Source organism: Macaca thibetana, chromosome X, assembly GCF_024542745.1.
Source record: "Macaca thibetana thibetana isolate TM-01 chromosome X, ASM2454274v1, whole genome shotgun sequence".
Lineage (NCBI taxonomy): Eukaryota > Metazoa > Chordata > Mammalia > Primates > Cercopithecidae > Macaca > Macaca thibetana.
The window spans coordinates 16,675,973-16,693,105 of NC_065598.1; the positions used below are offsets into that span (position 1 = coordinate 16,675,973).

The 17,133-nt window shown below is 39.0% G+C and overlaps 1 protein-coding gene and 1 pseudogene across 12 annotated transcripts in view; one reads left to right on the forward strand and one right to left on the reverse strand.

The window, feature by feature from the left end:
- REPS2 (RALBP1 associated Eps domain containing 2) overlaps positions 1–17,133 on the forward strand; it is a 200,542-nt gene that overhangs the window by 141,476 nt on the left and 41,933 nt on the right. For all 12 annotated transcript variants that reach the window (XM_050777643.1, XM_050777646.1, XM_050777637.1 and 9 more), the window contains one exon: positions 12,281–12,342. In XM_050777643.1, coding sequence (XP_050633600.1) covers positions 12,281–12,342 — 62 coding nt within the window. The remainder of the gene's footprint in view (positions 1–12,280; positions 12,343–17,133) is intronic.
- On the reverse strand, positions 8,731–10,186 carry LOC126946753 (chromobox protein homolog 1-like; annotated as a pseudogene).

Sequence of the window (17,133 nt, forward strand, 5' to 3'; positions counted from 1 at the left end):
TAGTCTCCTTTTCCTGTTGCCTTGGCACCTTTGCTGAGAATCACTTGTCTGTTAAATATAAGGTCTTATTTTTGGATGCTGCATTCTGTTCTGTTGGTTTATGTTTATTTTTATGCTAGTACTATACTGGATGTTTTTAAACACAGGGTAGTCATACATAATCTTGCAAAGAGGTAATCCCATGACTCAGAAGTCTAAGTATTTGCTACAATGGCATATTTTTTAGATAGTATATATTATCTTATTTACTTCATTTGTGGTTTGTAGCATGTTCAGTAGGATCCTTTGAGCTCCTTGAGGTTGCAATACTTTTTTGCTTTGAAGCCTTCTGTCATGCTTACTCCCTGAATATAGAATACCCTCTGTCTAGCTGTTTATCCTCCATCTCTGCATTTTTCTGCTCTGCCTGCCCTGTAGGTTCAAAATGTGATCCTGATTACTGCTCGATAGTAGCCTTGTGTCCTTGGCAAGGTCATTTATTTCTTCAGGTCTTAATTTTCTCATCTGTAAAGTGAAAGAATCAGATTTGATCTCACTACTTTTCTAAATTCAGTCATTAATATTTTCCTTGTTGAACAGTTACAAGGCATGTGTAAGTTAATCTCTTTTAACTGGTGAAAAAGTATATTCTGTTCCATAGAGAATTAAATGAGCTTATATTTCAGGGGGTGGTGTGTGGTCATCAGGGGATAGAGGCAGGTATTTCTGGAAAGGTGTTCTTGGCAAACATTTTGTTACATACACAGGTGTATATGACATACATGCCCATCACTGTGTATGCTGGGTGATCAAGAGATATGTATAAGGTCATACATGCTTTTATGATTAGAAAGGAGAGAAAGAATGAACAATTTCTGTTACAAAGAAACAGCTATTTTTATGAACTTGCCAAGAAGAGGAATGGTCCTTACTGATGAAATCCTTAAAGCTTTGCATGTGGCTCTTTACTTGATTGATATTTAAAAGTATAGGTCCCACTGGGAGGCTCCTTTCAATGTTTTCCATTCCTTGAGTGTTTTTCCCCCCTTTGGTATTCGAATGCTTTTATTTTCTTCACATAGAATATTCTTAGTTAGGGGGGATGGGAGCCCCTTTCCACAGCTGAAGTTATTCCAAGTTTTGTTCCCCTGAAGAATCGACTTTCTGTTCCTGAAGCTTTCAGTGGCCACATCTGCTGCTTTATTTCCACTCAATAAGTTGGAATGTATTTTCATTTAGTTATCGATTAGGGGCTATGTAAAAATCTGAAGGAAATTAGTAAATAGTAATGTTTATGAATAATGTTTTACCTAGAAATTTCTAAGCATAATTAAATAACAGGATAAAAATTGTTAGAGGTTGGAGTTTTGGATGAAGATACCAGGAAGGAGAGATCCAATAGATCAGTATCAGAATCTGCATGTCTTTCAATAAACTTAAGAAATTGTTTTAAACACTAGAAATTATTAGTCTGTCTTCTGAATTTAGGATTAAATGAGAGTTTCTTTTCCTGAAGTTTTTAATGTGGTTTTCAGGATTGGGGTATTTATTATTTTCTTTTGGATTACACTTATAAAAACTTTTGGCTGGACAAAGCCTTGCTGATAACTAGTATCCCACTTTATTAACTGTAACACTTCATGAATAAACCTGGAATTGCTTGACAAGTATGGTCACTTTTTAAAGTATGTGGGAACAACATTCTCCTCCCGTCTTCTTGCCTTCTTTTCCCTCCCAGGAAGGCAACTGTTTACTATTAATGAGTACATTGTCATCTTTTGCAAATGTACACTATTCAGCTTTTTTTTTTCTTTTTTTCCTTTGCCTTCCACCATGTGATCAAAATATTTTTAAAATTTCACTTTGCATGAAGGTGTACTTTTTCTTTTGACTGATTGGGGCATACTGGATAAAATATTTGGATCCAATTTTAAGTCAAGAGTGGACTGAAAATATTGTAAGAAGATTTTTAAATTAAATTTAATTCCAATTTTCAACCACTGTGCGAGTGCCTACTAAACATAAGGTAGTGTGTTTAGGTGCTGTGGGAGACAAAAAGGTGAATTAGACAAAATTGATAGAATGTAGCTAGATTAATATATCCCACCATTAAAGGAAAGGAACACAAAATTATAAATACAAGGAAGAGATTTCTCAGCAGTGACTGAACAAGGAAAAATGCATGAGCTAATGCTTTTTTTTTTTTTTTTTTGGAAAAAGTGGCAACTGAGGGAAATCCTAAGGCTTTGGGTGCACTTCCGACTCTGCCTGCTTCCCTGCAGAAGCCGTGTGTGTGAGTAGGCAAATCTTGAGATTTCTCATCGAGACCCTAGATCTAGAGCAAAGTGAAATGAATGAGTACTCTTAATTTTCCTTTTTCTTGACTGAGGGTCAGTGGAAATGACTTCAGGAAAGAGAGCTGGAAAAGTAAATAATCATAGCTGATATCCTGATATTGTAGAGGGGGAAGGCCCAGGGCTCCATGCTGAACTGAGGGGACAAACTGAAGTCTGAGAAGTTCCTCCAAGGCCATTGATAGAACTCCAAGAGTTAGGAGAATGCACTCTGCTGCAGGGTTTTAAAATGTTGATTATTTTGGTATTTCCTTCGTAGTTCTAAATAACACATTTGTGTAACTTCTTGTAGACTTCAATTTCTGCCATCATCTTCCCTCCCCCAGTATCTTTCTCCACCCTTCTGATAGTTGTATTATAATTTTGGTTAGATTAATATTTAGTGTTCATATTATTGTTATGGCCATGTAAGCCATATAGTAAATTAGTTACCTTTTTTACTTGCACAGGTTTTTGTTTGCCTTGGAGTGAATATCAACTTGTTTCTTTTCAATGTACTTGCCCTTGATTCAACCACAGACTTCTTCAATTTTTCAGAGTTCCTCTTATGAAATTCTCACACCTCAGGTGTTCTGCCAGTTTCAGCTTTTTGAAGAAATATAAACTGATTGTCTTCAATGCCTGGTACATAGTTTTCATCATGGGATCTCCCTACACTGTCATCCAAGGATTCCCTTCCTCTTTTTCCCATGTTGGATTTCTTTTATACTGTATCCTGTGTCTTTCTCTTTCTTGGTTTACTCTCTTGTTTTGGTGAAACACATCCTTTAGTAGCTGCCTTAGAAAGGGTGCATGGAGCTCAATTTGAGACCCTGAATGTCTAAAAATGTATTTAATTGTATCATCATTGCAGGCTGCTAGTTTTGGATATACAGTCATCAGTTGGAAATAAGTTTTCTTTAGAATTTTGATGGAATTGTGCCAATGGATTCTAGCTTCTAATGATATATGAAGAAGTCTAAAACCATTTGGACATCTGATCCTTTGTATATGACTTGCTCTCTTCTCCCATGCCCTGCTGAAAACTTGTAAATTATTTTGACTCTAGTACTTTGAAATTTCATGATATACCTTGTCATGAGTCTGTTTTCTTCCATTGTCCTGGATATTCAGTGGGTCCTTTAAATTTAGAAACTCATATTCTTCATTTCTGGGAAATTTTATTGAACTATTTAATTGATTATTTTTCCTGCCGTTTTCTCTGTTTCTCTTTGTGGATCTTTTATTTGGCTACTGCCCTACTTTCTGGAAGATTTCCTCAGATTATTTTTGACCTTTCTATTCTCTTTCTGCTATCTTACTTTTAATTTCCAAGTATTCTTTTTTTGTTTTGTTTTCTGAATGTTCTTTTTAAATACCATCCCATTATTTCATCTTAGCAAATAGCATATCTTGTGTCTTATTGAGACTGTCTCTGATGACCCTAGTTAAAATTTTATCTGTCACTCCCTACCCCATTGTCTCTTTTCTCAGTAGAATATGAGCTTCATAAGGGTGTAGCTTTTTTCCCCTGTTTTTCCCATGGATATTTTCCCAATACCTTGAACAATACCTCCCACATAGTGTTTAAGTGTTTCTGGAATAAACTTAATGATCATTATGATGATATTAATAATATATATTTTAACATTTTCTCCTAGTAAAGGTCTAGTCTGTTTCTTTGGGGTCACTTCTTCCTGTTTTTATTGATCACTACCTTAGGTTAGAACATTTTCTGCAGATGTCTGGTAATACTTAGTCATCCACTTATATTTAATAATGAAGGATAAAAAGTTGGTTGGAATATATGAGCAAATTGATGGAAGTTGCCAGCTATTGGCTTCATGGTAGAATGGTCTGGCCAGGCCGTCCTGTTGGAGATCCCTTGATATCAATTCTTTAGATGTCTCTTCCTGGCTGATCTGATTCTCTGGAACACATTCTGCTAATCTCTGGAAGGACGCAGCAGTCTGGGAGCAGAAGGGAAGAAGAAGGCTGGAAGAATCTCAGCATCCAAAGTGCATATTTTTACTGAATCTGTCTGTTTTCAGCACGGCCCTCATGCCTTCATCTGGGCCTGGTGCCTTCCCTGAAAAGAAAACTATATCTAGCATTTTGCTGGAGTGAGAAACATGCTGAAACTGTGCAGAATGTGGGAGAAAATCTCGGGATCTAACTGCTCCTAAACTGCTTTGATCAGTCATTTTTTTTTCTTTTTTCTTTTTTGTGAGGATGGAACATAATCCTATAGATCTTAAGATAGTTTAAAGAAATATTTGTTGATCGCTTATACTGTATTTTGAGTTATCAGGTGAGACAGATATAAGGCATAGATACTACAGCAGAGGGGACTGTAAGAGTAGGGCCCCTGAAGCCAAAAACATCATGAAGAATAGCTAGAACCAGATCCTGAAGGGTCTTCTCAAAGTATACCCTTTTCCTGAAGGATAGGAAATAAATCCACTATTAGTTCATGGCTTTAGGTTTTTATTGCTTTCCTCATTTTACCCCTACATTCAAAGGAGTTTGATGCCCCCAATTCCTGAGAACTGGGGTCTTCTGTGGTACAAATTGGTTGCTCCCTGCTTTCTCAGATCTGTCTAGTCAGCTATCACTTGCTCATCTGTTTTCCCAGTTCCAAATTTAAACAAGAGCGCTTAAACAGTTCTCTTCATTTTTGTGTTAATGAGTTAAGAGTGAGGTTAGTTGCGTGTATTTGAACTGCTATCTATACTCAAAAGTCTTTGGATAGGACATTTAATAAAACGTTGGGTCATATAGCAGAAACGAGGAATTTTACACAGTATCAAGCCAAGATTTTAGTTTAAAGTGGTCCCTGGTTGATAGTACCCTCAGGTTTCTGGCAGAAGCAATAGAGGGAAGAGGAATTCACTTTCCACATGCCTCAAAGTTTTCCTATAAAGTTCCAAGGAATATGAGTTCAGAGTCACAGGTTGCTAAACACAATAGGAAATGAAGCACAATGAGCAAGAACAAACAGGAAATACAAAGCCCTAAGATATTGAAATTATATAAATATGTTGAAAGAAAAGAGGAAGAAAATGAGTGGCCAAGAAATTATAAAAATGAAAAAGCATTTTCAAAAAAGACCAAATAGAACTTCTAGAAAAGAACAATTCCGTAAAATAAACTTGAAGACTGGATTTTGTTAGACATTAAGGACAGCTAAAGAGGGAAGTGGTTACTTGGACAGTAGATCATAGAAAATTATCTAGAACGCAGTACAGTTAGAAAGCTCTTGAAGGAGAGAGGAGGGAAAAATGGTAAAAAGACAACATTTAAAGAATCACTGAGAGTTGACCAAAATTAATGGGTTGCTACATGGTTCAGAAATTCCAGTAAAGCTCAAGCAAAGTGATAAAATAAAATGATGATAGAGAAATACATGTGCAGACATAGGATAAAGTTTGATATTTCGGTGTACCAAAAACAAAGAGGAGATCTTAAAAGCAACCAGAGAGAAGATGGTCTATCTAACAAAAGAGTGATTCGACTGAAGGCTGGCTGCTGCTTCTTTTTTTTTTTTTTTTAATTATTTTTTATTATTATACTTTAAGTTCTAGGGTACATGTGCATAACGTGCAGGTTTGTTACATATGTATACTTGTGCCATGTTGCTGTGCTGCACCCATCAACTTGTCAGCACCCATCAACTCGTCATTTACATCAGGTATAACTCCCAATGCAATCCCTCCCCCCCTCCCCCCTCCCCATGATAGGCCCCGGTGTGTGATGTTCCCCTTCCCGAGTCCAAGTGATCTCATTGTTCAGTTCCCACCTTAATAGCAATAGTGGAAACCAGAAGGCAGTGGAATGTTGCCATCAATGTGCTGGGAAAAAATAGCTGTCAATTTAGAATTCTATACCCAATTAAATCCTCTTTCAAGAGGGGAAAAATGACTTTTCAGTCAAATAAACTAAGTTTGCTGCTAATAGACTTCTCAATTAAGGAAATTCTAAAAGACGTACTTTAGACATCATAAAATAAACTGTAATGGAAATTAGGAAGCTTTTAGCACTGAGTGATAATATCACAAATAAAAACCTATGATATTCTACTAAGGAGGTACTTGGAAAAAAATCTATAACCCTAAATGCTTACATTAGAAAATAAAAGCTACAAATTAGTGAACTAAGCAACCAATTTAAGGTGGAAAAAGAACAAGATATGCCCAAAGAGAGTAAATGGAAGAAGATAAGCAGCATTAATAAGACAGAAAGCAAGCATACAATACAGAGGCTCAAAAAAGTTAAAAGTTGGTTTTTTGAAAAGAGTAACAAAACTGACAAAATGCCAGCTGAGATTAGTGAAGGAAAACTTGAGTATGAGGAACGGGAAAAGACAATTACACATGCAGAGATTAAAATAAATAATAAGAGGGGGGTATGGACACCTTTATGCTAATAAATTTGAAATTTTAGACAATGAATAAATGCCTAGAAAAATATCATTTATCAGAATCGACTTAAGAATTAGAAAGTCTGAAGAGTCCTATAACAATTCAAGAAGTAGAATCATTAGTTTAAAATCTTGTTTAAAGAAAACTCCAGGCTCAGGTGGCTCTCCTGGGAAAATTTTTACTTGATATTCAAGAAAAAATTTCCAATCTTATACAACCTATTTAAGAGTATAAACAGGGCATGGTAGGGGGTGGGGGCTGGTGCTGTCCACCTGAATGAAGCATAATAGAGGACCATATGAGAAAGGACATCACTTGCCAGTCTCACTCATGAAGATAGTTGCAAAAATCCTAAACAAAATATCAGCTAACCAAATCTAGCAGATACAAAAACCTGACCAAGTTGAGATTATCCAGGTCTGCAAGGGTGTTTTAATATTAGACAATCCAGAATGTAATTTACCACATTAACAAATTATAAGGAAAAAATCATACCATCATCTCAGTGGCTGGAGTTATAGCTCCAATTAAAATCCAACAACAAATTATCCTGAAAAGAAGTCTCAAAATAAGGATAGGAATTTTCATAATAATCTATTTCTTTTCAGGGATTATAAATCTATAGTTTTATTAAGATAAAAACTGACAGTGTGGTATGAAGTTTACATTCAAACAAAGTTTTCAAAGAAATCTAACACATGCCTAAAAAGATTTTACAATGTAGCTCTAGATCCAAGTCTAGATGATATCAAGAACTGATGAATCTCACGACTCAAGACAGAGCATTTTGGGTATCAGTTACTTCTTAGGATTTCTTAAAAAGTGGTTTTATTTGTTTTTTTTTTTTGTGTGTGTGTGTTTTAAAGTGAATCACTGCCCAGTATGAAAGTTTAATCTTCTCCTGAGACCAAGAGTTTTGAAATCATTCAACTCTTGAATCAATTCAGTGAAACTTGTGCTATCAGTGACTGAACCCTGCCACCAATGGTTTCAGTGTTCAAAGCTCAAAAAAGAGAATGGCTGCAAAAGTTCTCCCAACTAAGAGCGTGGGCCCTTTACTTTCCCTCCTGTCTTACCATCTCCTCTACCACCCCAACACCTCAGCCAGTGGCTAGGGTGAACAAGCTGATATTTATAACTTCATTATTGGAAAAGAAAGTGTCTTCTAATTTCAGGAATTAGTACCTCTGAGGCAGAATGATCTGCTTGTACTATACACTCTCCAATAAAAGACCTTCCTTCCTCAGTCAATTTCCATCTCCAAAATGGCAACTCTGGTAACTTATTAACTGGCTTAGTCCTTTGTGGGACTAAGTGCATTAAGTTTAGGCAGGAAACACTTTGGCTTATAGATTTCAGACATTCACAGCTTTTAAACAGTCTCTCACAGTCCGTATTTATGGTGCCAGTGACATTTTTTTCAAAGGTAAAATATTCTGGACATAGAAGCAAATCATTAGTTTTCTGTTCTTTGCATTGCTTCACATTTCCCCTATCAGGCCCCAAATTTTAATCAAAATGATGCTACCCATCTTCCTTTCCCCCCTTCCCATTACTCCCTCTCCCACATAATACACCAGTAATAGCCAAAAACTACACATGTGCTACGCTGTAAAAATGCAGAGTTAACACTATTGGGAAGAAAGTTGTGCATTGCGGAGATGCTCTTTGATTATCTACAGTATGTTTTTGCTCTCCCACACACCCAGTTCTACAAGTTTTGTCCTTCATAGAGGGTCCTTTGCTTTTTCTCAGCAAAGCGCAGAAAAGGTTGCTTTGAAGCACTTATCCCCCTCCCCTCCACTGAGATGGATGTGCAAACTATACAGCTTGGAATGGCTTTAAAACACTTGGGCTGCTGCAGGGCACAGAAACAATACTGGCTCTTCAAAGGGCATCTTCTCAAGCCACCTCTGTGGTGTTAAGACAAGTAGAACTTCTTTCCTTCCCACTTGAAACCCACAGTCAGATGTGACAGGGACTGGTACTCAGGAGAGTTAATTCTTGTCATCTTTTTTGTCATCATCCTCTTTGGGGTAGGAACGCCATGTCAGCCTTTCCTCATAGAAGGGTATGACAACCCGTGGGCATTTGACATTGACTTCCTTGGCAGGGACCAGGTCAGCCTCATCAGAGTTTTTCCCTTTCATCAGGAACATGAACTCTCCAGTGGAGTCTGTAGCTCCAATAATCTGCTCCGGCTCCAAACCCCAAGCAAAGACTCATGACTTTTCTGACTCTTCTTTCTTCTTCTTTGGTTTGCTCTCCTCTCCCTTATCTTCAGAATCATAATCAGCTTTGTGCTCACCTCCCTATGATTTATCTGTCTCATGTGCTGTTTTCTGTGACGGCAGAAACTCATGAGGTCGGGGCAATCTAGGTTCTCTTCTGGCTCCCATGTGTTGTCCTCATCTGAGAACCCCTTCCACTTTAGAAGGTACTCCACTTTGCCCTTTACCACTGGGTGGAGAACTTTTTCCACCACATATTCCTGTTCCTCCTCTTCTAGCACCTCCTCCACTTTCTTCTTGTTTTTTTTTTTTTCCCAATAGCATGCGCCAGCTTTCTGGTGTAAAGGGTGATGCTGCTCAGAGCAGCACCCAAGAGCCAGAGAGGAATCGGTGCTGTACTACTGGCGCATCAGGTCAGCCGCGGGAGTGGCGCTCAGAAAAGCAGCAAGGGTAGCCGCAGTGGAGCCCCTCACTGAAATGGCGTACCACAGGCCTCAGCCAACGGCCCTCCCCTCAGCCGAACAAAAGAGACTTGCACTCTGTGCTGCCCACTACCCACTGGCCACACCGCCTTCATAATCTGTTAAAGGGTATCTACAACATACCTACAGCAAACACCAACACCATACCCTATGGTGAGCTAGTAAATGCTCCCCTTTGAGATCAAGAAAAGACAAGAATGCCCATTATTGCCATTGAAATTCAACTTTTACAGTAGATAATTCTAACTAGGTAAGACTGGAAAAATAAAAAACATGGCAAAGGTACTGAAAAGATGAAACAAAGCTGCTCTTAATATTTAATATGGTTGGGCACAGTAGCTGATACCTGTAATCCCAACACTTTAGGAGGCCGAGGTGGGAGGACTTCTTGAGCCCAGGAGTTTGAGACTGCAGTGTTAATGATCATGCCACTGCACTCCAGCCCGGGCAACAGAGTGATATCCTGTCAAGTATAATATTTTTTATAGAAGTGTGGGAGCTTCCCCCCCAAAAATGCTCTCAGAATTTAATGAGGAAAATAACCTATGCCAACTCTTACAATGAGAGATTCACAATGAACAACGGACACATACTTGTGATACCATTTTGTTGCTTGAAGCTCAATTGTGAGAAACTAAAACAGGATTCCATATTAAATGGCTTCAGTCTTTTACCCCATTTCTTCTTCTTATTTGGGGCAGTTTCTGATAAACCCCAATAAATGGTGTTGTAGGTGACATGCTTTTATCTAAAAGTGTATTCAGAAATAGACGCACACATCATCTTTTAGAAGAGCAGGGTATTTGTCTTTTAAAAAAATTAAATCATACAAAAGAACTTAATGAGATTCGAATCAGGATCTAAATACTGTTTCTAATAACTCTCAAGGCAGTGAGTAGGGACAGTCAGCCACAGGGCTTACCTGGTTGGTTTCTCTCTCTCAGGGGTCACTGTCTTGTTGTCTGGTTTTCTAGTGCCTTGAAAACTGTTGTTTCATATATATTTTTTTCTATGTGTCTTTGGTTGTTTTAAATGGGTGGGTAAATCTGCTTTTTGTTACTTCATCTTAGCTGGAAGCAGAAGTCAATTTAATTAAATGGCTCATCATATCTTGTATAGTCCTCTTTTTTGTTAATAAAGAGTTGTTTTAACACACATTAATACAATTGCTTCGCCTTTCCCTTAGAAGCTTGCATAGATTTATTTTATTTTATTTTATTTATTTATGAATGAGACAGGTTCTCACTCTGTTGCCCAGGCTGGAGTGCAGTGGCACAATCATGGCTCACTGAAGCTTCGACTCCTGGGTTCAAGTGATCCTCCCGTCTCAACCTCCCAAGTAGCTGGGACTACAGGCGTGCATTACCAAGCCTGGCTAATTTTTGTATTTTTTGTAGATAAGGGGTTTCTCCACGTTGCCCATGCCAGTCTCAAACTCCTGAGCTCAAGGGATCCGCCTACCTTGGCCTCCCAAAGTGCTAGGACTACAGCATGAGCCACCATGCCTGGCCTGTTTCATTTATTTTGAAAGTAAATTAATTTTAAAGGTCCAATCTGTGAGGATCTAAAGACTAGGAACCCCGAGATGAATCATTCCTGAAGACTTTCAGCATTCTCTCCTGCTGTGTGCTTTGTTATTGACAGCTGTTCAAGGTCTCACCACCTCTGGAGTTTTGACCCACCAATGTGTTTCATAAATTTTAATGAAAGACAGATTGAGAGAAATCATAGATAGGCCCACATGATTGTACAGTATCCATGCACTGGCTCAAAATGAAAATCTCTGTGATATTACCCTGAGTTACATTTGTGGAACACACTAAACTCCGTCTTCTAGCTTGTCTGATCCAGCTAGCTAAGGGAAATCAACAGTAATTTGCAAAATCTTTTATATTCTTGGTACATTGCTCTGATTTATTTTTTAAGGCACAGAAGATTGTCCAAATGCATAGTACAAATTTGCAAATAAACTACATATAGTTATTTGGATGATGGTGTTTTTCTAAGGAGTTTGTAAAGAATGTGGTTTAACTTGCCAGTGTGTAATGCTAAACTTATTTCTTGTGTGTTATTATGAACTTTATTTATAATTTCATAGCAGCTGTTTATTTTCACTGCTAAGGTACAATTCAGATGTTCTTGGCTTAACCCAGTATTCTCTGTATCTCACAAAATTTCAAGTTAGACTGGTACTTTGTAAAGACTCTTCAGATGTGGCCAGATTATTTTGGAAACAGCTTTAGATATCCCTGATAATAAATATTAGGGAGAGAAAAAGAAAATGAGGTCTTTGAGGAATACCTAAATATCATTTCAGTCCATCACTGTCAGCCTCCCTCACTGCTTTCAGATCCATTCCCAGGAGCATTTACAGGGTAGCCAAGCTTCCTCATTTGGGTTCCAGCTCCCTTAGTTTCTGTAGCCTACTCGTTGAGCTAATGAGCAGTGTAGTGGCTGAGAGCTGGGGAGAAATATGAGAGAAATCAAAGAAGACCCTTTCTGACTTTTGTCCTAGATTGTTTGAAACTAAATAACATTAGAATAATGAGGAATTGACCACCTTTCCCATGCTGTGTTTTAGGTGTCTTTTCTGTAGTTTTATTATGTCATCTTAATCATAACAGCCTACATAAATACTTGAGTTTGGGTTAGGATGAAAATGAAAAAGGGATTAGAAATAACATGTACTCTTTTTTCTTAAGCCTTCAGAAGGATTGTAAAAACTTAAAGATGTTAAGTGCAAATGCCATTGCCATTCCAAGTTAACAAGCGTGAGAGTTTTTTGTTGTTTGTTTTTGGGGGTGATCCTTAACAGTATGTGTTTTTCTTTTTAGCTACCAAGTCAGGATTGTTACCCCCACCACCTGCGCTCCCTCCGAGACCTTGTCCATCACAGGTAGGAGACATATTTGATTTATGTAAACTGTTCGGTGATAGGGAAGTTGTCCTATCGCTGTGCTTCTTTGCAAGGGTTGATCGCCATAGATCAGGTCCATGAGATTCCCAAGCTGTTACCCTGTGAAGAGAGCAGAGAGTGGTTTAATTTATTCTCATCCAGCCAGCTCCCCAGCCTCACGTGGAAAAAGGAAGTTTCCTCAATAAGCCACCAAGCATACATATAGTAGTTCACTCTTGGTTGTCCAGGGGTACATCTGTTTTCATCCCCAGAGAAGAGTAGAAGAAGGGGCCTCTCTCTGATTGGAGGTAGGACATGGGTTTTCTGTATAGTATGTGCAATCTGAGTGCCTATATTTTCGTCAGCACTTTAGGAGCTGTGTTAATTCTACATAAACGAAAAATAACTGGTTATCAACATGGGGTTAGTGCCATGGTTTTGGACTATGGTGCTTTCTTTAGGATGGTACTTTTCCTCAGAACAAAAAGCTGAAATAGCAGGAGTGGGAGAGCATGTCACCAAGATCTGTTTTACCCCTAAATTAATTCTGCCTTATTTACATGTGCCACTATGGCCTTACTCATCAATACTTTGCAGAGCTGAAAATGAGAAGGAAACAGTAAATCCATGGAGTGTGGTATATGGTGCTACAGATCTTTCCTTTTATTAATTGCTGCTGAAGAAACTTTCTATCTTTAAAGACCCTTTCTGATTTTTGGCAGAAAATGTTGGGAAATTTCTCAGTAGACAGTCCCTGTTTCTACTTCATTGTTCTGGGTGGTTCAGAGCTATCCTTCCATATGGGGACATCTCAGGACTCATGAGTCACTGAAACCACTTTTAACACATGCTTGTCCTTCTTTCAGTGAATGAAATGGTTTTTAGCATCCACTCAACCTTGAGATGCAAATACTATGAGGTATTGGCTTCCTGCTTTAGTGTGAAGGGTAATAAAAAGCCCATTTCTTCCTGACCTGCATATAAACCAGCGAGAACTCCTTTCCAGGATCTAACATTGGCCTTAAGAGATATTGGTTGAACCGTCAACAAGTATTTATTGAGTCCCTGCTGTATATCTAATGCCAAACCTTAGTTTTGCCCTAAGCCTTTCCTTGGCTGTAATTTCTTCTCATTCAAATTATTAGCTATGTCTATTGAGCATCTCCAATAATTCAGGCTTTGTGCTAAGTGCTTTCAGTGCATTATTTAATCCTCACAAAAGCCCTCTGAGGTAGATACAGGTACTAATACTATCCCTTTTTTACAGATAAGGAAGTTGAAGTATACGGGAGCTAAGCAAGTTACCCAAGGTGGCATAGCTAGTAAATGGTAGAGCCAGCTCCCAAATTGCTGTCTGTCTCCTAAAGGCCCCTCCTGTTACCATCACTGGAGTCTAAGGGTCTATGTATACAGCCAGACAGCAGATCCATTGCACTTGCAATGGAGGCTTTCATCACAGGCCCCTAAGGAGGACCTTGATGAGATGAGGCTCCTGCTCCACACCAACAGCAAACCTGGACTTTGTCACAACAAAATGAGCAGGCATTTGCTAGCTGCTAGTTCACGCCTGGGGCTTGAGAGTCACTTGGTTGAATGCATGGAAGACCTGTCTGAAAGGGCTTTTGTAACCAACCTCCTAGCTTTCTCTTGCTGTACAAATGCCAGTAGTTACTTCCTGGTCCCAAAATATGCTGCTGCTATTGGCAGTCTTCATCTGAGGTGCTTGAGGTGGGCTTCTTGCCTGCTTTTGGAGCTTAGTCACCAAAGATCTGAGTGGGGGAACTGGGAATTCTCTAGTCACTGTTAATGAATGAGTCTGCTTCTTTGTCTACTAGATTTCCCATCACAATATAAACAGTGAGCCCAGTACTCAGCCTAAGCCTCCGGCTCAGCTGCCTAACTATGGAGATTTCAGATTTTAGGAACAGGTGTGTAAGAAACAGAGGCAGAAGATCCACATTCCATTTCTCTCCCCTATTCCCTCCTTTCACCCACTGTAAGTGGGACACACATATTCAAATATATGAAGTCCTGGGCAATAAACACATGGTTATATCTAGTTTTTGTGCCATGTCAAGTTGATATTGACCCTAGGAGAGTCTTAACTAACCACTTGTATGGGATACCTATATATTCTAGTCTTTCCCAAACTGCTTGTGATAAAACAGTCTCTGGGAGATATTAATAGGGCTCTGTGGTACAGATTTGCAGACTGCTGCCCCTCTACCCCTCTGGGAGAGTTGCTGTGCAAGTGAGCTCACTAAAGGCTTTGGAGGCCCACAGTTAAGTAAAGCTGGTAAATTTTGTTAAAGCCAGCAATTTCCTAGCTTCTTTGACCATTGATATCTTTATTTATAAAATACCTGTTAGGATACAAAATCAGTGTGCAAAAAGCACAAGCATTCCTTTACACCAAGAACAGGCAAGCAGAGAGCCAAATTATGAATGAACTCCCATTCACAATCACTACAAAGAGATTAAAATACCTAGGAATACAGCTAACAAGGGATGTGAAGGACCTCTTCAGGGAGAACTACAAACCACTGCTCAAGAAAATTAGAGAGGACACGAACAAATGGAAAAACATTCCATCCTTATGGATAGGAAGAATCAATATCGTGAAAATGGCCTTATTGCCCGAAGTAATTTTTTTTTTTGAGACGGAGTCTCACATTGTCACCCAGGCTGGAGTGCAGTGGTGTGATCTCGGCTTACTGCAAGCTCCACCTCCTGGGTTCACGCCATTCTCCTGCCTCAGCCTCCCAAATAGCTGGGACTACAGGTGCCCGCCATCACGCCCAGCTAATTTTTTGTATTTTTTAGTAGAGACGGGATTTAACTGTGTTAGCCAGGATGATCTCGATCTCCTGACCTCATGATCCACCCACCTCGGCCTCCCAAAGTGCTGAGATTACAGGTGTGAGCCACTGCGCCTGGCTGCCCAAAGTAATTTATAGATTCAATGATATTCCCATCAAACTACCATTGACATTCTTCACAGAGTTAGAAAAAACTATTTCAAATTTCATATGGAATCAAAGAAGACCCTAAGACAATCCTAAGCAAAAAGAACAAAGCTAGAGGCATCATGCTACCTGACTTCAAACTATTCTACAAGGCTACAGTAACCAAAAGAGCATGGTACTGGTATCAAAACAGACATATAGACCAATGGAGCAGAACAGAGACCTCAGAAATAACACCACACATCTACAACCATTTGATCTTTGACAAACCTGACAAAAACAAGCAATGGGGAAAGGATCAAAGGTCAAAATAAAGGGCTCTATTTTAAAGTCAAATCAGGTTCTGATAAATTTATCATTTGGCCTAGATAACATTGTTTTAAATTTGTCAAGGTTGAATATTCAAGTGGAATGCTTGTTTTGTGTAATATATTTTTCCTTTGTTAGCTTTGGCAGTACCTTTTACTATAGGTTCCCTAGTTGTAGAATCGGTTCATAAATTGCTCAGAGCTACTCGTATCTCTGGATTCACGTATCATGAAGAAACAATTTTGTTTCAGACCAACTTGTGTTGGTTGAATCTCAAGAGTTTTGGAAGTTCTCTTATGAGGATTTCTTAAATTTGAAAACTACTATTCTCAAGTAGTTAGGGATCATAGACAGACAGACCAAACCTGGCTTTCCAGGTTTTAAGTAGATAAGAAAAATGAGTTTGTACATTTGCAATATGCATACAGAGATATATAAAGATCGTTTCTACATACACCAAAAGCATATTATTCTTTTATCAAGTGAGAGAGATGGAGTATAGGTTTTCAGCATAACATGCAGTTTAGCTGGCTCGTACTTATTCAAGCCAGTGATATGAACATCTGGATTAAGTTATACAGATGGGGCCCTGGAGTTAGGAAAAGGAATAAATTAAAAGAAACATCTTTTTATTTTTCATACTATAGGTAAGATCAAGAAGAACCTAGTGACTATATACACAATTAAGTAGTTTGTGTTTCACATTTTCCTGTGGCAAGACTAGAGACTAGGGCATGGTCTTTTGGCTCAGCTCTGAAGAGGTGACATTTTTTTTTTTAAAGACTTATTTATAGCATAAATAACCAAAAAGCAATTAAAGTAAACTATTTCATATAGAGCAGTGCGTTCTTTTGTGTTTTTGTTTGTTTGTTTTTGTTTTCTTAAGACGAGGTCTCGCTGTGTCACCCAGGCTGGAGTGCGGTGGCATGTTCAGGGCTTACTGCAGCCTTGACCTCCCAGGCTCAAGTGATCTTCCCACCTCAGCCTAAAGTATTGGGGATTACAGGCATATGCTACTGTGCCCAGCCTAGAGCAGTGTTAAAGTGAGAGTTAAATGTATTAGTCCACTGTTTGTGTCATTTTAATAAATCCAGTAAATTGCCATCTGTAGAGTTTGTGTTTGTTCTTTTTTTTTTTTTTTGAGACAGAGTTTCGCTCTGTCGCCCAGGCTGGAGTGCAGTGGTGCGATCTCGGCTCACTGCAAGCTCCACCTCCCGGGTTCACGCCATTCTCCTGCTTCAGCCTCCCGAGTAGCTGGGACTACAGGCGCCCGCCACCATGCCCGGCTAATTTTTTGTATTTTGTTTAGTAGAGATGGGGTTTCACCATGTTAGCCAGCCTGGTCTCGAACTCCTGACCTCGTGATCCCCCCGCCTCGGCCTCCCAAAGTGCTGGGATTACAGGTGTGAGCCACTACGCCCAGCCTAATTCTGTATTTTTAGTAGAGATGGGGGTTTCACCATGTTGGCCAGGCTGGCCTCGAACTCCTGACCTCGTGATCTGCCCGCTTCAGCGT